This window comes from Oreochromis niloticus, linkage group LG7 (assembly GCF_001858045.2).
Source record: "Oreochromis niloticus isolate F11D_XX linkage group LG7, O_niloticus_UMD_NMBU, whole genome shotgun sequence".
Classification (NCBI taxonomy): Eukaryota; Metazoa; Chordata; class Actinopteri; order Cichliformes; family Cichlidae; genus Oreochromis; species Oreochromis niloticus.
This window is the reverse complement of record NC_031972.2, coordinates 46,557,457-46,580,994: the sequence shown is the minus strand read 5'-3', so window position 1 is coordinate 46,580,994 and position 23,538 is coordinate 46,557,457. Positions and strand designations below refer to the sequence as shown.

The window sequence follows — 23,538 nt, the reverse complement described above, 5'->3', positions numbered from 1 at the left end:
TTCTTAAAGCCTCTCTGTGAACCTCTAAAGTAATCACGAGTGAAGTGGAGACTAAAAAAAACAATGTTTTTTTTTAAACTTGTGAATTGACCTGCAGTTCTGTTAAACATCTCTCTTATTTTAAGCTGTCGTTTGCAATTAGATAACCGAAACCGTGGCGTCCGTGTTGCTGAAATCCATCCACGTCTCTGTTCATTGCTACAGTTTAGATAGACTTACCCGTCCGTGCATGCTGACAGTGACAGAACTGACAGCAGTCCAGATCGCTCCTCTGCTCGGGCCCGGCCTGCCCGTCGATCAGATTTCATGCAGATCTGGACCTGGCTCCGTTTACACACAGCAGGTCTTGTCCCCGCTGCTGCTGTGTTTCTGCTGGCTCTGTTTCACTTCAGAACGAGATGGTGGGCTGTGCTAAAGTGTTTTGATACCACACCCATTCCTCTGTTAGTCCCAGCTGTAGCTATATAAAAAATAGCTAATGGCAGTTGGATAATCACATAGTTTTAAACAAATATCATAATAAGTCATATGATCACCTGTCTGTTATTACCCCAGCCCAACTCCAATGTTAGTGAAGCACTTGCAAAAGTTTCCTCTAAGCCAGATTGACCCTTTTACCTAAGCGTGAGCATGACTTATTATTATTTTTCCCTCCTGCCTGTGTGAGTCTTTGTGTTGCCGTTTCCTTCTGCGTACGGCGACTGCAGGAGAGCGTCTGACGAGAGCACCGGATCTGTGAGAGAATGAAGAAGTGGTGAGGGCCAGAGTTTATGTGAGGTGAACCAAAGCTTTTGCACTCTGCTTTGCTTCGCTTCTTTCTCCGCAAACATCTTTCTCTCTAACTCTACCTCTCTGTCTCTGTCTCTTCTCTTTCTGACACACACACACACACACACACACACACACACACACACACACGGAGTCACACAGTGTAATAAGTAGGAGTGTGTGGAGCTGCTGAGCTGTTCCACATGTGTAGGGTGCGTCAGATCAAATTAGGCCTCGTTGACAAAGGGCCTTTTACACACAGGTGCATGGTGGGTGAGCTGGAGCTGCAGTCAGCCAGAGAATCAGCCCAAAAAGCCAGTCAGTCAACAAACCAGCCGGCCAGTAAGTTAATCAGTCAACCTGCCATTCAGGAAAGTGAAGACTTCGGCTTCACTGCGCTGAATCAGTGTGACTTTGACAGCTTTCTGGCAATAAGGCCATTTTCTTACTTCATCGTTGTCCTTTTCGGAACACCTTTGGAACATCTTGGACGCTAACATGCTTCCCCCTTTTCTGAATCTAACATCAACACATTTGCAGCTCACTCCAATCACGTCCAATCACAATACACAACCCAAATCACGGCAGCGTGCCGACCGACCGTCTCCACAGAATGAAAATGGCAGTTTCCAAATGTTTGGGATTGTGTTTACTTCTCTTTCCCAAAGTTTATTACATTCTCTCTCCAAGTTGTCACTTTTCATACATGAGCATAAATCCTTCAGTGGCACACATACGCCCGCGCTGAGCAACCTCCCCGGGTGCTGGTGTAACCATAATGCAGCTGCGGCAGTACAGGCTGAGTTATTACGTTTAATCCGTCTAATTGTTGAATTTCATAGAATGGGACCCAGTGTGCCTTGGAACTAATTCTGTCTGGGCATTCTGTTTAATTCGCCACACTGGGCCCTAAGCTCTTCTGAAGGGAGGCTGCCCCCTCTCTGCTCCTTCCACCCCAACCTTTAAGAATATAAACCCCTTATCTTCTGCGCGCCCTCACCCTCATGCATGACAGAACACTGGGTGACTTGTGCAAGAGAGTGATTTCTCAACAGCCCATAAAACATTCTTCTGACATTTTGGACATCTACTCTAATGAGGCGGGGAGGCTGGGAGCTGAGCGTGAGCAGCGACGGGAGCCCGGCAGCGCCAGCCTCGCCAGCCGACACTTTTTAAACAACAATGGGCGAGGCATGAAACGAATGGAAATTGAGATGCATGTCTTGGGTGGTTAAAGAGCGGCATATCGACAGCGTCACGTGTGCAAACAGAATTGCAAAAATACTCGTGTTATTACAAAAAAACCCACTTCAAAAGTGCGGTGTTTATTTTCGGCTACTTTATCAACATGAAACGTCCAAATTTCAGCACGGACATTGTTGCGGTCTCGCTCGAAAACAATGCCGCTTTAAACGGCTCAGATTGGCAGGGGGTTGATTGGCTCATTGGTTGGTTGCATGGCAGAACGGTGATAATCCGCGCTCACAAATCCCACGCGTTTAGTCAAATTATTCCAGGCCTTAAGGCTCCCATTGTGATCACTGGCTGTGGTGTGCTGCTGTCTGAGCCCCCCCACAGGGACAACAATGCCACCATTCAGGGCCACTCGCTGCTACAGGCCGGGCAATTTCAGGTGTGAATTGGTTGTGTAGCCAGTGGCTTATATTAAATGACCTAAGGCGTGACCTTGAGGGCTAAGAGAGGACAGAGAGGGAAGAGGCTAAAAATGGGTAGCTTTCCAGTTTTGTCAAGATCCGTCATCTCTGCTCTGATGGCCTTAAAAACGGACAACGGCTGTTTTATCTTGGGGGAGAAAAAAAAAGAATTATAAGGAAATTGATAATGTTTGTGAAAACTAAAGAATGATCTCTTCATCCTGATATCCTGTCTTTTTTATTTTTCCCCTCTCCACTCTGTTCCTGCTGAACCTCTTCTCCGTCCTCCTGCCTTTCCCCAATAATATGCTTTTAATCATATCTCCTTGGCTGGTTTGCTTGCGTGGGTGAGTGCTACATCCAGGCCCTTTGATGGGAATCTGCGATGCACCCAGAAGCCTTTTGAAGTGGCCGGCTGGGGAGCTATGGGGGGGGCTAGCTACGGGGGCCGGGAGCTTTGATGTGCCAGGGTCTGGAGGGGCCGGCTGCACGCTGCCCTGCACTGATCTGTCAGTAGCACAGCTGCACTCCTCGCTGGGGAGCCCCTGCCTGACCAGTTGGCTCGCTGTCTGACTTACTCACCTAGCTGACTCTATCTACCTACAAAAATAAGAGCTGCACACTTAGATTAGTGCAGTAGTTAATATATTGTTTGGGGGTAAACATATCTCCAGAGTTTGTACAAGTCCAAATGCTGCTGCAGAGCATTGAGTTGTTGTTTTTTTTCCCTGCTTTTCCCCTTTTATTTTCTGTCAAACAGCTCACAGAGAAAGAAAGAAAGAAAAACACTTAGCGGACGGCTGTTTTCTGCTCGAAGCCGATGTAAATGCGCCACTGGGAATTTTTGAGTTTGAATTTTGCCAAGTGGAATCTGTTTTCTCTGCAGCTGCACGAAACCATTAAAAAGAGACCATGTGTTCTAACCTGTTAAGTTTCAGTCAAGCTCAACCTTGGCTCAACTCTCCACCTGGAGAAGAGAGCGGTTTTCAAGGCCGAAGCTATTGACACTTAGCTCACCGCGCGGGCTTTCTTTTGCTCCACGAGGACGACGCATTAATTGCATGACAGCGACCAAGAACATTTTTCAATAGCTTTTATATGCAACACAATCCCACGTGTCTTTTTAAGCACATTTTATTTTTGTATCTCATATTGCTGTACATAATAAAGGGTGTGACATTATGATGGATAGAGTATGAGGGTGCAATACTATAGCAACACCCTTTTTTTTCAGTCTCTAGTTAGATAAGTGTCTCTCTAGATCAGGGATGTCAAACTCATTTTACATCATGGGCCACGTCCACAGCCCACTTTGATCTTAAGTGGGCTGGACCAGTGAAACTGCTCTTTCTGTCAGTTAAAGGAGTTTAGCTACATTGTGGTATTTTAATAAAGAAAAAAAGGGGGAAAAAAAATCAATTTCTTGTTGAAAAACATTCAATAAGAAAAAAAAAATTAAAAAGTTAAATTTGGGCTAAAATTGTTAGAAATAATTGTGTAATTGTAATCTCATTGCAAAAACTGTCCTATAATTATTAAATGGAAAAGTTTGGTTATTTGACAAAATGCCTTTTTTGTTGTTGTTGTTGTTGTTTTTACTGTGGACCCACTGTAAAACATTTCTATAGCAGATAATAGTGAAAAAAATTCTGTTATTATTATTTTTCTGTCTATCTTTTACTTATTTACTTTGGTGTTGTATAAATTGTCGTGGGGGATGTCTTTAGCAAGAGGAAAAGCTGTAAAAATAATGAAAGTACAGCTACACATCTAAAAGTTTTGTTGCCCTTTGTTGGACCAATTCTGGCCCCCGGGCCTTATGTTTGACACTCCTGCTCTAGATCTTTTTTATTATGTGTTCAATTCTTACTGACCACAGAATTGCATTGAGCACCCACTGACACTAGAAAAGCTGACTAGCCAGCACAGAAGCTAAGTGTGTGATCTAGTGCACACTAATGTTAGAGGCCTGTTGTGATTGTGCATGAAGTAGAACGTTCCATATGAGAAAGCTGCAGATTTCCTCCCTATGTCAGAATTTATAATAAACGTTTTCAGTGTCAGTGCAGTATCACTCAGCACAGTCTCTCTCTTATCCATCATGTCTCTCCTGTTCTCAAGCACTTTTAAAGAGCTTGTGTGTTTATTTAGCTGTGAAAAGTTGATGACGCATACATTAGGTATGCTTTTTTTGACGGCTATACTGGACAACACTTGGGAGTTGTCCAGTATAGCTGTACAGTAATTATCCAGTAGTAACTGTGAGAGCATGTTTTACATCCTGTTTTCTTTTTCATGTTTTTTCTAAACCACTCAAGGGTTCGACCTGCACATAAGCAGCCACATGCCAGTGTTTGATTTAAGCCATTTTTGAACACTAACTCTAGACATTGTCAGCAGAATCAAATTTGCCTTTTTTTCCTTAAATGCATGCAGCAGGTCCGTAGTACTGCCTCACAAATGGAAATACTCTGTTTGTTTTAGGTGTGGGTGCTTCCTTGGTAGAGCGTGCCTTGAATCAGGGCACACGGCGCCCAGTGGCTCGCTGTGAATTGACCGTTACTGCCTCCGTCCTCACATGGACACAGTCAGACATTATACAGACTCTGGGCGAGGGAGCTGGCATGTCAAAGACCTGCATGCGACTTTGCCATTTAATGTGGAGGAGAGTTCAGGGCTGCAGTGCATGCGTGTGAAAACAGCTTTAGCTAACAGTCACAAGTATTTTCCTCTGTAAATCCTGTGACAGGAGAGGAGTGCGGACTGAAGGGTACATAAATGATGAGAGAATAATGCGAACGCTGCCTCTGCAGGAGTAATTTATTCCTGAAGGATTAGCTTGACTGCAGTGAAAAATGATAATGGTGAACGACTCTCCAGTGGCAGTTTGTTTGTTGACATTGCCTCAGGATCCTTTCCTCCTCTGGAGGATGGATCATCCTCAGTTAACCTCAGCTCCTTCTAAACATCAGCTAAATTTATGACTCTCCTCCTTTCACCTATGGTGGAAATTCACAATAACATGGCAAAAGACAGATGCAACAAGTCAGCCTTGACTGATGACAGCCACTGTTTTTAGCCTTACTTTGACAGTTTGTTGGACTCATTTAAAAAATGTTATGTTACATTTTTGATCAGTTTAATCACTGAAGGCTTTTACATTATGCAGACAAATCTCATCCTGCATGCCATTTCATTTATTTTAAAGCTTTACTTATTGTTTCACAGTTTATGTACCTGTGAAACTCCCTTGTATCAGGAAGAAGCCACCGACAGAACCAGGCTCAGGGAGGGGTGACCATGATAAGGTGATATAAACATTAATCCATTTATAATGATGATTCAGTTTTCATCCAGCACTCTGATCGTTCACACCTCATTCTGCATAGTCAGTAGAATTACTTTACTTTTTACTTCAGCTACTTCCTTATTTGCTGAAAAAACTGTTGTAGTATTTTTTTTAATTGGATAATGACTTTTATTTAAGTAAAGGGTCAAAATACTTTTTGCCACTTTGTAAAACAGTGATGTAACCACAAAGCAGTTTTCCTGTGCAGTGCCATTTCTAACATAATGTATCTGTATAAGGGCGCAGGGCTGCACACTGTGTTCTTGGCCAATTTTGTACGCTGTATTTGTTTCTGATAAAATATTCTGATTCCCTGCAGCGCCCCCACCCCCCCGCTTTCTTCTTTGTCTCCCTCCTGTGCCATAATTGAAAACCCCCCCGAAAACCCCTTAATCAGCTTGTTCCACTCCTTTGTTGAAGTTATATGAGGTTTGTGCCGGACTCATCAGATGCCCTTAGCATGACCTGTGAGCGCAAACCCACTATCTCCAACACATCTGTGCCTAGTTAAATGAAGGTTATATTTTAGGCCTATTATAGTCCGGGAGACAACGCAGGCTGACTGCTAGCTTGACCACTCACCCCTATCTGACTTGCACATGTGGTCAGTAACTATAGCAACAGGCTGAAAAGACTGCTTCCTGAGACTTTGTTGTGTTTGGAGCTTGGCACAGCATTGTAACCTAGATATTATTTTTAGTCTGTCAGCAAAGGCTCAGTGTGTGTTGATTTAGGATGTGAGCTGACAGTCTCTCTCGCGCGCGCAAACACACACACACGAACACACGGCCCCTCGAGTACACAAATTCACAGGCTTTACAAGGCTGGACAATATCAGAGATTTGAAGTTTGCAGATCTATGACTGCAAAAATCATCTGTTGACATTTTGCATCTCTGAAGGCGCAGACATCTGTCAGCCAATCTCAGGTCACTGAAGTCATCAGCAGCAATGACGGTATGTGAAAAGCTCTCTGTTTCTCTGTTCGTCAGCTGTGTTGTCCCACACCCATCTGTGGCCTTTTATTGCTTTTCTCTCTGACTTTCTTTCTTTCTGTCTCCCTCTTTCCCTGTGGCAGCCAGTAATAAAGGTTTGACAGGCAGAGCGTGAAGGTCATGGTTATTAGATGGTAAAGGCGAGAGCCACAGCTGGGCTGGGCAGGCCTCCTCTTTGGCAAAAGTGATGAATTCTGTGTAAGTGTGTGTTAGTATGTGTTTGTGTGTGAGGTGGGGAGGGGGCGGAGTTTCTTCTTCTTCTTTTTTTCTTCTTTCCTTGCAGCAGCCACCTGGTTTGGCCACAGGGTCTTTTGATAAAGAGTGAGGTGCAACTGAGAGGAAGGGGTGGTGATTATAAGCACGCCAACAAGTTGAAATACTGTCCAAGTGGTGTGCGTGTGTGTGTGTGTCTGCGCACGTGTGTGTAAACTTGTCTGACAAGCCCAGAGGCGTTCACACCTGCTGCTTCTCTAGCTCTGCACTTCTGTGGGCGAGTTTTGCGAAAGCTCAGCTGTGACACATGTGGACGTGCAGACTGTTCAGTCTTTTTTTGATGAGGTAGAAGCTTTTTTTTGAAACCCTTAATGACTCAACAACAAAACCAAGCTGAAATATCTGTAGTATAAAATGGAGTAAAGGGCATCTGTGTATAAGAATGAAATTAAATCAAGTGTTGGTGGTAGCACAGTTGAATACAGCGGCCTTAAAAGACTACAGTAACTCATCACATTCAAGCTACATATTGTTGCTGTATTGCAATTTGTATTACTCCTGAGTAGTTGTACTGTATTCATATACAGTATTTGTATATATTTTTATTCACCATTTAAGAAACTGTAAAGAACCAGACACTGCAGTTTATTGCATTGACACTGTGCAAATATAAGCTGATGTCATGATGTACATTAGACACTTAGTGGCTTATTGCTTGAATGTTGATATTGTAGTGTTCACTGAAATCAAACATGGCGAGTTGTGCTCTTACAGGACTTTAGGTTGTCAGCATTTGATCGGCATTGTCACGCTAACTGTTTTTCCTGTGTAAAAGTTGTCAGGCCTCTTCCTGCACATACTGAAATTCCTTAAATGAAATGAAAATGAGCACAACATCTGGATGCCTGTCATTAAAGTTCAACCATTATAGCATTTTTAAGACAGATGCTAACACAACTATATTTGTTGATTTAAAAATCAGGTATATTGAGTCCACCATCTGGGCGGAGCTTTTCTAGTCAAGTTTGCATGTTTTGCATGTGTCTGCGTGGGTTCTGTTTGGGTACTCTGGCTTCCTCTCACAGTCCAAAGACATCAGTTAGTGGGGTTAGGTTAATTGATGATTCTAAATTACCCAGGTGTGAATTACATAGATGTGAATGTGAGTGTGAATGTTTGTTTGTTAGCCCTGCGTCAGATTAGTGACCTGTACAGGGTGTACCCTGCCTCTCGCCTAATGGTAGCTGGGATAGTGTATTTGTATACGCTGAGAGGGATAAGCAGAAGAGCATGGATGTATATATTGACTGATTGATTCTATCTATCCTATATAAAACTTTGCACAGGAAAGAGAAGTTGCAAAGTGCCCACTGGTCAACATATGAAACATCAACACTTATAACAAATGGTTGATGGGTGTTTATCTCGTTTCTTTACTTTGTACATTTTCATTTATCAGCTGTTATAAATGCCAACACCAATATATCAGAAAATATCAGCTAATACCGTCTGATATAGATCAATCCGGCTGTAGTTGTCATGACCTACAGGATTTGTACTTGCATATTGCATATTTTTTTAAAAGGCTTATTGCAGAATGCTTTAAAAATATATTTTATCATATAAAGGATGCCAAGCTCTTATGCTTCTTGAACTTCAGTGATCTTGAACTTGGCTCTCCTTTCTGCTGCAGTTTTTGATTGTCAAATCTCTGAAATAAATAATTGGCCAAAACCTAAATATTTGCTGTTGTGCAAACTCTATGTAAGCTAGCTCCAAGGATTTTGTTTAAATCCCAATATTTTAAACATCGTGTGCAATTTGTGGTCTCCGAGGCAAAGTGGTGTAAGCTATATATGTTATAAGGGCATACTTGTTATTATCACATTTGCTGACTGACCTTATTGAGATTAAGCACGAAATGTAAAACCACTGTGTTTTATAATTCGTTGAAATAGTATAGTGCTCCGGCTGAGAAGAGAAAAAGCGTTTGCACATTTTTTGGATAAGACTTTCTTGTTGATTTAGCGCACAATAAAACAATAGCTATAACTTGATACCCATATAAGTGGTGCTCACTCGGGAGCTGAATGACAGAAAATCAAATAGAAATGTAATAAGTATAGATGGTTTGTACTATGTTCTTTTATCAAAAATATTGTCTTTGGCTGACGCCCAACTTTTTTTCCTAGCCACTGCCAAAATTTGAGGCTTCCAAGCCTCAAGTATCCTCAAGTGGGCTTAGTGCTGTTTTGGAAAAATAGTAGAGAGAGAGAGGGAAGTGGAGTAGCTCCACACTGCAGTGATGCATTCAGCAGAGGCTGAATCAGTTTGTTTTTCTCTACACAAATTCCATCTTTAAAGGTTCCATCATCTCCCAAAGTGTTCTAGGAAACTCTTCTCAAACATCATTTGCACTGGTATGAAATTTGGACAAAATTCAGTGAAGTGGTGACACGCCTGCGTGATTATGGGATCACTAGACAACCATAAAGGAGAATCCCTTCAAGCTGCCACCGTGGCCAAAAAAGAAAAACACCTCATTGGGCAAAAACAGGACTCAGACTGAGACTCATTGTGTCTGCTATCTGTTGCTGCACAATGACCTGTGTCACTCTTTGGGATGGGTGTCAGGAGTTCAGCCCTTTAGAGCCACGACCTGCGTTTGACCTCACTGGAGGGTAGAGATGCAGCTGAGGAGCCTCATCATAGCTGCAGAGACATAAAAGCTGCAGGTCACAGATGAGTGACATGTGACATTATAAAGAAATATATAAAACATGTTAGTCTGTCCCCACTGCTTATATATTGGATAGAAAGGGTAAGTAAAAATGAAGACAAACAGCGTTACACACTCACTTCCTCAGAGCTGAATTTCTTTATTTAGAGCTTTTCACAGACTGGAGTCACAAAATGATTCATAGCATGAAGCAGTGAAATTAAAAGAAACAAAAAAAAATGTAAAGAAAAGCATAAAAACCAAAAGAGACAACATTAGAGTTAAAAGCACTTAAGAAATAGGTAAAATGAAATAAGTACCAACTGTGGAAAAATTAGAGATGGGATTGGAAAGAACTGTAAGAACTCTACATTGAAATCTACATAACAAAAAGAGCAGACCTCATAGGACATTTAAAAAAAATGTTTTATTCAGTAAACTATAAAGTGACAACAAAAAAATGTGAATCTGAAACAACAACAATTAAATACTGGAAAACTGACACATTTAGATTTAAACCCCAGCAGTGAGTGTTTGGATAGAAACAGGCTCTAATTACTATCTGCGACATGAAAGACAACATGAAACACAGACACACACACACACACACACACACACACACACACACACACAGCAGTCGCCAGTGAAGAAAATACTCTTGTTTTATTTCCACTGGTTTTGGAAAAGATAAAACACTCGTGCTTGGGTGTCGGGTCACCACCAGCGTTCATACTGTGTAAACATTCCACATCCATGTGGCGGCAGGGTGGACCTGCTGTCAGTCACAGAGAGTGGAAAACATTTTCAGTCTCACGCAGACACACTCCGTCTTCCGCACACACACAAAAGCGCACACTTACATATGCATGGCCTCAGGATTTGCAGAAGGTTTTTGGTGTCTGCAGCGGTGTGTCTGGTATCAGTAGTTACGTTCTCATCACTTAACATATAAACCAATTACGCTTCCTTTGTCATCAGGTGGGTTCATTGTCTGTGCATTGTTTGATGTTCGGCGAACTGCTTCGCGTCTTTGATCTGCTCCTGAACCAGCGAGAGATAAAAAAAAAATGTACCCAGCTGCCACCGGCATCAACAGGTGGCCCTTCGCAGCTGTTTTACTTTAAACGCTTGACATCTTTCCACTCTCTCTCTTTTTATATGTTCACAACACTCACCTTATCTGTTTTCATTCAGTGTTTCCTTCACTGGTAGCTTTTTTTTTGCTGCTCGTTTCTCTCTTCTGTGTCTTGGATGTGGTTCTGTCTGCGTTCACGTCGTGCTGCATGTACTCATAATCTGCGGTCTGTTTCGTGTTGTGTTTATATACGTTTCTACCTGTCTGTGTCTGTGTGCATTATATGTATATATATGTATATATATGTGTGTGTGTGTGTCTCCAGCTGTGAAGATAAGTGAGTTGCACCATCTTTGCAGATCTCTCAAAGACAGGAAGAGTTTGCCACATGAAACAGCTCTTCTGTGAGTTGTAATTAAGACAGTCGGCTTTGGGGCTTTTAAAAAAAATCATTTTTGATACAAGTAAAAAATTCACAGATTTTCAAAGACTTCCAGTATATTTAGAGTTATTGTTAAATTTATTGTCCCTTTAGTGTGCACCCTTATGTTGGCCTGATATGACCTGGCTTAACGGTAATATCGTCTTTGCTGCATTTCCTGTTGACACAACAGCCATACACCCTCCATCACACTCCAGCTCATGTCTGTTAGTGTAATGCAGGGAGAGGAAAACCAACACACAGTCCCAACTCTGCCAGTTCACTCCCCTTGTCTCTTTTCAGTGCCACTAGGCAGCTCTCTTTATTCAGTACCCTCTTTCTCTTCTTCCTTTCCTGCATCTGAAAGGGGTCAGTGCCTCTGCATGATGGAACCACAGGGCTGAAAGTCTTTGGGCCAGACACTGGAGGAGTCCACTACTAATTGCTCTCAGCGAATCCCCAACCATTGTCCCCCACTAGGTTTCAATTTGAATTTGAATGGTGGTAGCTAGCTGGTGCTGAGAGTGTAAGGTACACAAATGACTGTCACTGAGAATGGATCGCAGCGCTACGGAGATTGTGAACTTGTCCCCTAAATAAGCACTGTTGGCTTTTTGGCTCTGCATAAGTAACGGTCTGTTTACACTAGCATATTCATGTACGCTTGGCTGAAGTAGTGTTGGGATAGAACGACAGATGCTTTTGGGTGAACTATTGTTTTTTCCAGGTTAATTTTAGATTAGCTTTGAAGAGTTATTCTTTGTTCATTTGCAGCATTGCAACAATTCATTAAACACGAGCATGAAGAAGTGGTTAGTAAAAAAGACTGAACAATGTGTTAACAAGTTCCACTTGAGCTTCAGGCTTCTTTAAAATATAACCCGTTTACCTTTTTCTATATCTGTGATTGTGAGGACACAGTAAGACAAATTCAAGTTGCCCCTCAAGTGCAAAAGCTAAGTCAACACATCCAAATGAAAGATGGAAAGACAGTGAGACAGACAGACAGACAGCTGAACAAATTGCCAGACCTTCCCCCTCCCTGCAGTTTACTTGTTCCCTCTCTATAGAGGCGAGGTTCTTGGTCCATGTCCCCCTCTTCTCCAGCCCCACTAGTGGTTAATTGAGCCCCTGCCAGGCCTCGCCCCTTTATTGCCTCCATTTGTCAAAGCCTGAAATCTTGAATGGTGCCAGAGACCTTATACAAATCGAGAGCCTCGTCGCCTCTCCATGTCTCTCCATCTCCCTCCATTCCTTTATCACTCTCTCCATCCCCAAAGAGCAAACAGTTCTGGGCCGGGGCAGCTCAGGGCAAACAGTGGCTGAACAAAGGCGGTGGCTAAGTTGTGAGGGGTGGGTGGGAGTACGAGGGCGGGTGGCTGACGTTGTCCGCTACATCTCCAAAGTCAGCGATGCTAAATCTCACTGTGGCAGATGCGATGGTGTTCTTATAGGGTGTCGACATCTCCTGCCTAAAGACTGGACTGTAAAATAACTCATGCATGCTCCGAGAGCGTCCTGGTTCTTATTTTGGATTAGTCTAGACATTGTAGACGCCTAAGTAGGCGACAGGTGTACAGTGGAAGGTATTGTATTGCGCCAGAAACTGTCCAGTGTGAGGCTGTCATCAGCACATGTGCTGCTGCCATCCCGTGGCCTGCATACTGCAGATAAGACCAGCCATTCAACCAAGCAGGCAGCTTTTCACTATAGTCATCATTGTTTGTCCAGACCACAGACAGACCTGTAATGTACGGGGGGAAAGACATGGGAGGAGCCGGGGGCTTTTATAGGCAGCACTAAATACAATAAATAAAAGAAGAATGACAAACAGAGCTGCTTTGGTGCCATATGGAAGAAAATAAAGAAAGAAAGAAAAACCCAAAGGAGACTTGTTGTCTGTAATGTGTATGTCGGCTGCCAAATGGACCGTATCAGATTTCTGCAAAATTAGAATGAAAACTGATGTCAGTCCAGAGGTTCATGAGGCCATGGTATGGTTGGCTGACTGTTACTGGTATGGATAGTGCAATACTATGCCCATTTTATAAGAGATACATAATCTGTGATATAGATTTAAACCCTACAGCATCGCTAATACTTGCCTGTTTGACTAAAAGCACATATAATGCCTCCTTCAGGCCAAGTCAGAAAACTGGGGAATTTGTCAATTTTGCGTAGTAGCGCTTGAAAACAAAACAAAATAACTGCAGTACATGCTGTACTCGTAGAATGAGAAAGTAAAAACATAACTGTGCAAAATTATATCACTAAAAACGGAAAAAAGAAGAACAAACTCAACAGCTCGCACAGTGCATGACTCCATTTATGCCTGTTTATTAACACATTAATGTGTCATACAAGTTTGGTACATCAGACTATGAATAACCTTGCACAACCTTACAAAAAATGTAAAGCACACCCAAAAAACTCCCATAAAATAACAAATAACGAATAAAAAACATTTAAAATGTAACTAAAACTAATAATAAAAGTAAAGGGAAAATTATGGATAATCATTTGTATTATATTAAAAAAAGTTTTAATGGATTGCTTGTGCTTTCGACTACTGCTGGCTGTGGTTGAATTAACAGCTAGACTTTCTTTACAAAAAAGTGAAAAATCACCATGTGGTTTGGTATCCTTTGCTTTGCTAAGAACTCATAGGCAGAAACTTGCACTCCTGGGCAACAGTTGTGTCATTGTGATTGCATTTGCATGCTAATCTTTTGGCCATATCAGTACAGAGGTGTTGTCAGTGTTTGCCATAATGGCACTTCTTCTCTGTAAAGCAGGAGAAATATATTTCGATGCTGTGACCTCACCGACCTCACATCCAAAACAATGATAAAAATGATGGTGCCCTTTATTTTTATTTTAAGACCCAATAACAACTCTTTTTTTTTAGCTAGCTTTTAAGTATTTTTATTTTGGAACTGAACACAGTTCAAAGAATTCAGAGGAAATGATTAAACACTGTGGCCGCTACAATGGTGCTGAAGTGGGAACGAAATGCTTAGATATTAAAATGAGTGTCATCTGGCTTTCAGCTTCCCACGCACTGGATTTGGGATCAGCTTCTAATGCATCATCCATTGATGTTCATTTTACTAGATGGCTTGAGACGTTACATCATATGGGCCTGTCCTTTCAATGGGTTCAATCCGCAAAGCTTTTGAAGTTCTAAGTTCATCACCAGAATCCCGCAAGTTCATGTCCGAGTGCATAAAACATTGCATTGTTCTTGGCATCATAAAAACTTTGGAGCATTTAAATGAGCCAAGAGTGAGATGGATTTGCATGCGTGTGGATGGGTTGACAGGCTCACAACAGAACACAGTTTTGAACATGAATAATCAAAAATCAAGACGTTATAGGGATGGTGTCTTTGCGCCTCATGTTTGCTGTTAGAACAATGTTAGAATTAGTGCATAATATCTGCTTTCTCCTGTTTTCTCAGTCCGGGTCTCTGTAGTATTGTGAAGTTATAAATTAATTTACAAAGCTGCAAAAATATTGTACTTACCATAACTCTTTAGGCACGGTGCGCTGTGAAAGCGTGTTAGATAATGTGCACATAGATGTGTTGCATTTGTTTTCATGTGTGTTTGTGCATCCGTCTGCTTCACACGCTAGGGTGCCGTGCCCTGCTGCAGAGGTCTTTGTTGGAAGTGTAGAACCATGAGTCAGGCCTGTGGGAACAAGCCCTGCTCCTCTCCTCTCTCTCCCACGCTTTCACACTCATCCCATCCTGTGTACGTCCGTTTCACCCCTGGTGATGGGGAGGTGGGGTATAGTGAGCATACGCTGTGGAAATAGTCACACGCAGATGTGTAAAGGTCATCAGACCCTGAGAAAATGGGGCTGTATGTGATTTTTTTTAGTTAGGCCATGTATGGCGGGATTAGGAGAAAATCATAAACAGCCTGCATTCTCTTATATGTCTATGAATGACCAGGAGTGTCACATATATTATGTGGAAAAACATAAAGAGGGACACAAAGGCCTCATATTTTCTTCTTTTGTGTGTGTGTGCGTTTTGTGAGCGATAGACCAGCACCTTGCCAGTGTTGTCTCCCATTCTCAGTCTGTCAGTACCCAGTGATCACCATGCAATCAATGGGTGCCATCTGGCTGACTGTACACCAATCAAAGAGCCCATTCTGGGTGTTACCTTAGGAGCAGCAGAGCAGTGGAGGAGGGCATGGAGAACAGAACCAGGCACCTAGACTGAGCCCAGTCGAGGGGGCTTTGAAGCCCCTTACTCTAACTCAAAGACGGGAGGTCTGGGCCAACCAGAGAGAGAGAGAGAGAGAGAGCGAGTGGAGGCCTTTATCAGAAAACCCGAGCACAATTGTGGTGTGCGGTGTGGGAGTTGGGGGAGTTAATTCTTTGTATAGATGAATGGATGAATAGAGGAGAAGGGCTGAAACACTAGCATCTCCCCCCTCCACCGCCATGCTGGATCTCTGTATGTTTTAAGTTGGCCATCTCGGGGCCCCAGGGCCCCTCTCCGCGGACAGACCGACAGATACCATCAATTACCAAGGCCAGCCACTGGCCATATGGTGGCCAGGGGCTGCATAGGAAAGAAGCTTGTTCCCTTCACAGCACCAGCCCTACATATGCTGCAGGCTAACTAGCCGTATGAACAGTGTGCGTTTTGGTAATAGGTGTGTGTGTGTGTGTGCGTGTGCATTCGTATGTGTCATGTGTTGCACTGGCATAGGTTTGGGTAGTGTTACAGGACTGACTTATGCATCAGGGGATCAGGATTGGATTACAGGATTGAGTTACACCTGTTTGTGTGCGTTTGTGTGCTGTTGCGTGCCCATCTGTGTTTTTTACTGAACTGTCTTTTAGTGAAGACAGCTTAAAAAATGAGGACATTTTTATATGTCCTCAGTTCTGTAAAGTGCTCTTGAGGTTTATTGCTAGTTGAAGAGTAAATGTGTATTATATAAGTGTAGGTAAGGCCAAACCTACATTGGAAGGAAAAGTCACCATATGTGCAAAATGAAAAATGCACCTTCATATAACTTACATGACATCACTGGTGACATAATGTTGCTGAAAACCCCCCAAAAAGCAGTTATGGAGTTGTTTGAGTTTTTTCTATTGGTTCACAGGAAAAAAAAAAAAAAAACAGATCTCAATGAACCTTTTCTTCAGAGGTGAAGTCTGATTGACTAAAAGTGATTATCTTTTGGAGTCGACCTGGATCCAGGAAATTTCTCTTTACGTCTTTACAAATAGGTTCCAAATTTAAATAAATCATCTTATGTTCTCAAGGAATATCACAAACTAATCCAGATCCAGATGCTTCTGGATCCAGAAACTCAACCCATGCGTGGTGTGGAGTGAATTTTCAGCCTTGGCAGAGGCATGCAGTCTGTTTTTATGAGCCAGTCAACAACAAACCGATGCAGTGCCTGTGAATGCCTGTGTTTCAACTTTAAAAGTCTGTCACAATCCAAAAAAACCCAAACAAAATTAATGGATCCAAAAATAATTCTTTAGTAGAAATTAATTGTCCCTGCAATTGTCCTACATAATGCTTTGTAATTGCGGCTGCTGTAACCTTATATTAACTTCAACCAAGTTACAGAGTACAGAAGTACTGTGCATTTAATCTGGCGTTTTGCATTTAAAAAAAAATTATAGAAGTAGTTCTCGTCCCACTCTCCAACTATGTATCAATCAATAACAATAAAAAAAAGATCCAAGTTGAAATAAAGGGCAGCAGGTTTGGATCAGAAAACTCTCGTTTGATTATTTTTCGCTACTTAAATCATATTCATTCAACTTTCTCTCACTCTCTCACTCGCTGGTTGTCGATGCCCCACCTGCAGTGGCTCTGTTACGCACCAGTGGAAATCGTCCCGCGGTGCAGGAAACACTGATTTCATCTGTTATATTTAACAATGTGCTGTAGGAGGGAGGGCCCAGTGCTCTCCTTCACCATTTGAATGCATACAAATGGGCATTTAAAGGATTGTATTAAATGAACTGAAAAAGTGGACCCATTGTTAACATGCTTAAAGTTAGGGGGTGAGGAATGCATGTACAGAATTACAGTAAAGCACACCCACCGTGTATGTGTGTGTGTGTATGTGCGCACAACTGTGAGTGATACTTCAGTTGCCAGAGCCACCATATTCACCTGACCTCCAATTAATACACGTAACCAGACACCTGTGAAGCAGATGGTAAAATGAGGGTTTTGTTTTTGCAGAATAAAGGCGTACGCTGCAGAGAAGTGACAGCCAAGCCGTCTCTCTGCTCTGCTCTCCAACTCCTTGAAAAGGACAAGTCTTCCCAAATGCACCGTAATTTAATTAGACACGTCTGTTTGAAATCAAACTGTAAGTGGAAAAGAAATCCTACACTTGCTGGTACGCCTCCACTCGCTACACGACCATTAACGAAAAACACATTGCCTCACGGCTGGGGAGGGAACGAGGGAGGTGAAGCAAGAGAGAGAGAGAGTGAGAGAGATGTTTCTGTTTGATATATAATGTGAGAAAGAGCCAACAGCAAAACAAGGAAACATCTGGGTGATTAATCTTTTGGAAGGGAGGAAAACAGGGAGGCAAATAGTACCAGCCAGAATAGGCACACACGAGCACACACACTCACACACAAGTGCACGCACAAACAGCTGGGAGCCAGAGACAGTGAACCATGTGAGTCATGATCCTCATTAATATTATATCAAAGCCTCTTTGATTGAGGCTTTTGTTGTATTACTTGGTCAAAAAAAAAAAAAAAAAGAAAGGAAAGGAAAACTTAAGTGTAACCATTTGAGAGGTTTTGTCCACCATTTACTCAAGTTTCATTTAATTGTAGGTTTTCAGACTTTAATTACTTTTTTTTTTTTTTTTCATTTTTCTAACCTCTACCCAGGGCTGTTTTTGCTGAAAACATGTGCTATTCTCATTCAGTCAGTGACACACATTAACACTTAAGGAGCTGCCCAGTACGACCACAGCCGTTATTCTGTTTGCTGTTGAAGGCAGCTGCGGGCAGAGCACCTTGCCTAAAGGGGGGAAAGTGTTACTCATTCGTTTAAACTGCCCAAATTGGGCCTTTCTTGGGAATAAAACCGCATACTTACTTATCACTCACCAGCCACTGTAACCTCGAGCTGTTATAAGAGGCATTCAAGGTCATACTAGATGGATTTCATGAGTATATAATCAGCTTTGTGGCACTGTTTTTACTCAGCATATATTTAAATATATATGCTTATATACACGTTTATTTATTAGCATACAATAAAATCACCAATGCCTCTTTGTGGCATTGATGTGCACAGGTTATTGCAGCACATTGTAAGCTGTGGTGTGCGGTTGTGCAATATATTCTTCCTCATTCCGTCAGGCCCTCCGGGCTTTGAATCTTTGAGGCAGGACAGGGCACTGCTGTTTACTTTACCTGAAGGTGACTTACAGTAACAGTAAGAGGCTGAAGCATAACAACCCAAGTGGGGATGGGCTGAAACCAGCACATATTTGCTGTCTTACCTGATGAGATGGACAGATAGACGGGGAACATCTGTTAAGCCGAGCATACATGCACTCACAAGGAGACACGTATACCCAGAAGGGCCCCAAAAAGGATCTGATCCTATCGTAGTAACTGCAGGTGGGTGTCCTGTGATAGGCACACACTGACAACACATGAGTAGACACCCCCCCCCCCCCCCCCCCCCCCCCCCCCCACACACACACACATAAACACCAGTGACGTTAAAGCTCAAAAATCATGAAGCCCATCTCACGCACAATTGGTGCTGTGATACTGTGACCAGCCCATATTGGCACCATCTGTTCAGACGGCAGTGATTTGACATGTAAATCACTGCTATTTTGGTTTTATGTATATATCTGCAGCACTGAGTTGCGCCTAAATTAAAGAAAAGACCAAGGAACTCTCATTTTGTACGTTCTTATTCATGTACATTTATATAGCTGTTGAGCAGTACCCACAATGCCACAAAACAATTTCAGTCTTGTTTGATAATTGTCATTTCGATGCACACTGTAGCGCTTAAATCATTTTCAGCTCAGTTCATTCAATTTATTTATATAGCACTAAATCCCAACAATAATAACCTTAAGGAACCTTAAGACGCTACAATAACACAGAGAGAAAGTCGCAAAAATCAGACGACCCCCCCTATGAGCAAGCACTTGACGACAGTGGCAAGGAAAAACTACCTTTTAACAGGACGAAAGCTCCGGCAGAATACACTTCCATGCCTTGTTTTTAGTCCACTGTATAGCAGGTAAGGTGGAACATACACTTGCATGCAAAGACAAAGTGAAGCATAATACTTGTCCTTTGATAGTCTAATAAATTACATAGATAAAAGCACATTTTTCCCCTTAACCAGTGATTGATTGCAAAATAATTACTCTTTCCTCATACACGTTGACACAAACACACTCATGTCTGTTTAAGTGTTGACAGATAGCCAATTTGAAGTCTAGGTCCAGGTCCTGTTGCCCATTGTGTTGGGATTTTCCCACTCAGACACACTGGCACTTACACAGGGCCTCAGCAGCTTTATGTGAACTCTTCTACAAAACCAGAGCGCACGCACACACACATTATTCTCTGCTCACGCAGAGAAACGGTTGCACACATGCACTACACAATGCAGTGCAGAGGATTACACAAAGTATAATTAGAAAAAGCACCTAACAAAACATATGCGCAGAGGCAGGAAGTGCAGCCAGTGGCCCTTGGCTGCTAGTTCAAAACTCTCCTGTTTGTCATGAGACTGGATCTTTTATGCATGTGCTCACTCCAGTGCAGTGGATGTAGAGTGACAGACAGGCTGCCCAACTCCTTGGGGAAAGAGCATCTATAGTCCTGTGTGTGTGTATTTTATGTGTGAGCACAATGTGTGTACTTAACCCAGTGTGTGTTTCCTCTCCAAGGCTGGAGAAGGCTTCCCCTCCTCTCATATTGTGTATTATTTTCCTTTTTTTAGTCTTATAAGAGCATTACTTTTATGCTTTATAATAACACTAGTGTTTTGAATAATTCAAAAGGTGAATTTAGAAGGAGGCCTAAGGGCCTGATGTCCTCTAGTGGGCCCTGTGCTCGCTGCCCAGCATCGTGGAGCATGATTGGCATTTGCAATTGAATATCAGAATTAGCTTGACATATGTGAAAAGGTATGGAGAAGCCGTGGAGAACATTATGCTGCCTGTAACATCGTTCATCATGACTGGTTCGGTGGTGGGTCAGTGATGGACTGGGGACGCATATCCATGGAGGGACGCACGGACCTCTATAGCCTAGTGGGCCCTGGGTTCCTTCTGGTGCTTCCTGAAGCAAGAGTATGCAGGCAGTTCCTGGAGGATAAAGGAACTGATACCATCAAATGGCCCCAAAGCTCGACTGACCTAAAACCAAAAGAACACCTCTGGGACATGATGTTTCAGCCCATCCATCGCCACAGGTGAAACCTCAAACTTTCCAGGAGCTCAGTGATGCCCTGCTCCAGATCTGGAAGGAGATCCCACAGGACACCATTAGTCGTCTCATCAGGGGGATGCCCCAACGTTGTCAGGCATGCATGCAAGCACACAAACTTCTGAGTACCTTTTTAAGTTGCTGCAATGGAATGAACCAGCAAAACAGACTAGCCTGCCACAACATTTTTTCACCTTGATTTTCGGGATGCTGTAGGTTGATCAGATTCATTTGCATCAAATTATGTGCTATCTTTTCGTTCCTAACACATATCAGTAAAGATATCTGGCCTTATCTTATTCCTCACTGAGATCTGATCTGTTTTCTAAGTGTTCCTTTAATTTTTTTGAGCACTGTACATCAGGATGGGACCTTTGCTTTCAGCTGAAAAATGTCAAAGTCATTGTTCTTGGCGTTTACTCGGTATTGTCAGTGCTGCCCCTCAGTTACTGCCGTCATTATCCCAGACTTGCCTCGCCAGCATCGGTCACTCCTGACAGCCGCTGCAGTTTGTAGCAACAATAACTCTCCCACAATCAGTGAAGTGGAACAGTAAATGTGGACCTGGAATCCCTACTTCCCCTTCTCATTCCCATACTGCTTTCTGTCCCATTCCTGTTGTGGGGACAGAAAGGAATCCATCCGGTCACACGCTGTGCAAAATCACTCAGTTGGGTCAAGGGGATTGCTGCTGGCTGCGACCGTGCCAGATTGTTATCACTGGATAATCCCTACGCAGGAGTGGCAATAACACACAGACTGGGTTGTTTTGTGTCACTGCAGATGATCTTTTTACTGGATGCTCACAATATAAGAACTGTTACGTTGCTCCAGAGGCAAGGGATGCAAATGCGCGAATACCGGACACTCAAGTAGAGCGAACAAAAAAATTTGCAGTTCGATACTGGCGGATGTAACAAAAGCCCACAGTAAGCAAAGTGTAACAAAAGGCAGCTCCAGAGCAAGTCAAAGCCCATAAATTTTATGAAAACCAAATCCAAAGTCATCAGAATGCAAAGAAACGGGGGATAAACACAGGAAGATACAAAAAGGCTAGGGAAGAAATGCAGATGTACTAAAAACTGGCAAGGAGAAGGGTTAGATTACTGTGTAAACACCCAGAGATCTGATAGGCAAGCACAAAAATGTAGGAAAGCACCAATGGATTTACTAGATATAAAGTGACACAGATGGGGAAGCTATAAGTGAGTCACAGTGGCAGCTATCAGACCAAATGTCCTGTAACTTCGTCAGAATGGTGACTCTGGGAATCATCAGAGGTGAAAGCAAAAAGTATAGGCTAGCCAACTTGGTAGGAGGCTGGTGGGCAGCTGTCTCAGAAGCATCCAGCGTGGCTTCTGAGCTCATCTTGTGTAGTAGTATCAGTCCAGGCCGATAGGTAACATTCTTCTCTGTTACAGCCTAATCCAACTGCCTGGCTTCAGTGGATATCCAAGAAATCCTGTGGCCACTGCGTGTCCAGTTTTGGATGGACCCAGAAAAACATGATTACAGGCCGTCACCCAGGATAAATAAACAAATGGAAAGTTACTGCTGGATGTAACAAAAGCAGACAGGGAAGTAAACTTGGCTGCAGAGGCCAAGCAGAGGTTAAAGTCTCCAAATTCAAAATAATTTGAGTTATCCAAGGTAGAAAATGTCATATAACACTTTAATAGTTTATCTATGACTGTGGTTGTATGTGCACTAATAATACTACTGTTTTAAATTGAGCACTTCACTTTCTCTCTTCTTTTTCCTTCTAGTTTCAGTTTTCTACTAATAACACACTTTGATGAGAGTACCAGCTGTACAACATTTCTTGTGAGAACATGACATATCTTGTCATTATTGTCTCAGAAGCATCGATGTAATGTGTATGTAAGAGTAACAGATTTTTCTTTGTAAGGGTGACTGCATTTAAGATAATACAGAAAAAGGCAGAGGCATGACATCATGCTGCTCACATACACTAAGACAAAGAGGTTTGCTGCTTAATGTGTTCACATTAAGTCATGAAGAAGTAAAATCATGTCCACAGAAGATGATATCATGGGTAGCCCTGTTACAGATTAGCGACCCGTCTACGGCGTAGCCTGCCTTTCACCCACAGTCAACCGGGATAGGCAGGCCTGCGTTTAGAAAACGGATGGATTAATGGTACCACAGACAGGTTAGCGCATCACGACGAGAGGAGGATCAATGTCATTGTCTCTAGGAGCTCTGGCTCTGCTGGGCTTGTTGCTTTAAACAAATCCCCGGTGTCCCTATCTCAGTCACAACACTCCCACTGCTGCAGAGTTTGTATGAGATCAGTGTATATGTGTGTGTGTGTGTGTGCGCGCACGTGTGTGTGTGGTCCAGGTTTTACTCATGTAGGGTCCTTAGTCTGTTTGCACAGAACTCGTGGGGATGTGTAGTCCCTATGGGGAGAAAAAGCACGCTTCTAGAATGTAACATGTTACATTTTGAGGTGAAAACATGCTTTAAGGTTAGGATAAGGTTAGTGTTGGCCAAGTAGAAGTTTATGAAGAAATGAATGGAGGTCGGTGTAGTGTCTTCAAAAGTCACAGGTACATGATGAAGAGTTGCGTGTGGGAGGGGATAAAGAAAAGCACTTATCACTGAGTTTTCTGGCTGTTCTGTGTTTGCTTTAGAGTAACTCAGAGTTCAGCTGGACAGAGCCAAAAGCAACAGTGTTTTGCTTGTCTTGATGTATCACCGTACTGATGTAAAATCTCCCTAAATAGTTAAATTTCATGTTTTTAATAACCTTATCTAAAAAAATTTTAAGCATTTGTGAAGCGCATGTTTCTCTCAGTGCTCATCTTCTATAGCAGCACCTCTAAATCCAC

General features: G+C 42.6%; 1 protein-coding gene across 4 annotated transcripts in view; it reads left to right on the top strand.

Annotated features, from left to right (window-relative positions):
* Nucleotides 1-23,538, top strand: part of kcnq1.2 (potassium voltage-gated channel, KQT-like subfamily, member 1.2) — a 163,551-nt gene that overhangs the window by 54,635 nt on the left and 85,378 nt on the right. Inside the window, exons 15-16 of one of the 4 annotated variants that reach the window (XM_019361773.2) lie at nucleotides 5,652-5,731; nucleotides 6,674-6,688. The exons of the other annotated variants lie outside the window; for them this stretch is intronic. Coding sequence (XP_019217318.1) covers nucleotides 5,652-5,721 — 70 coding nt within the window. The 3' untranslated portion in view covers nucleotides 5,722-5,731; nucleotides 6,674-6,688. Of the gene's footprint in view, nucleotides 1-5,651; nucleotides 5,732-6,673; nucleotides 6,689-23,538 lie in introns of those variants that run through there. 4 annotated transcript variants of the gene reach the window in all.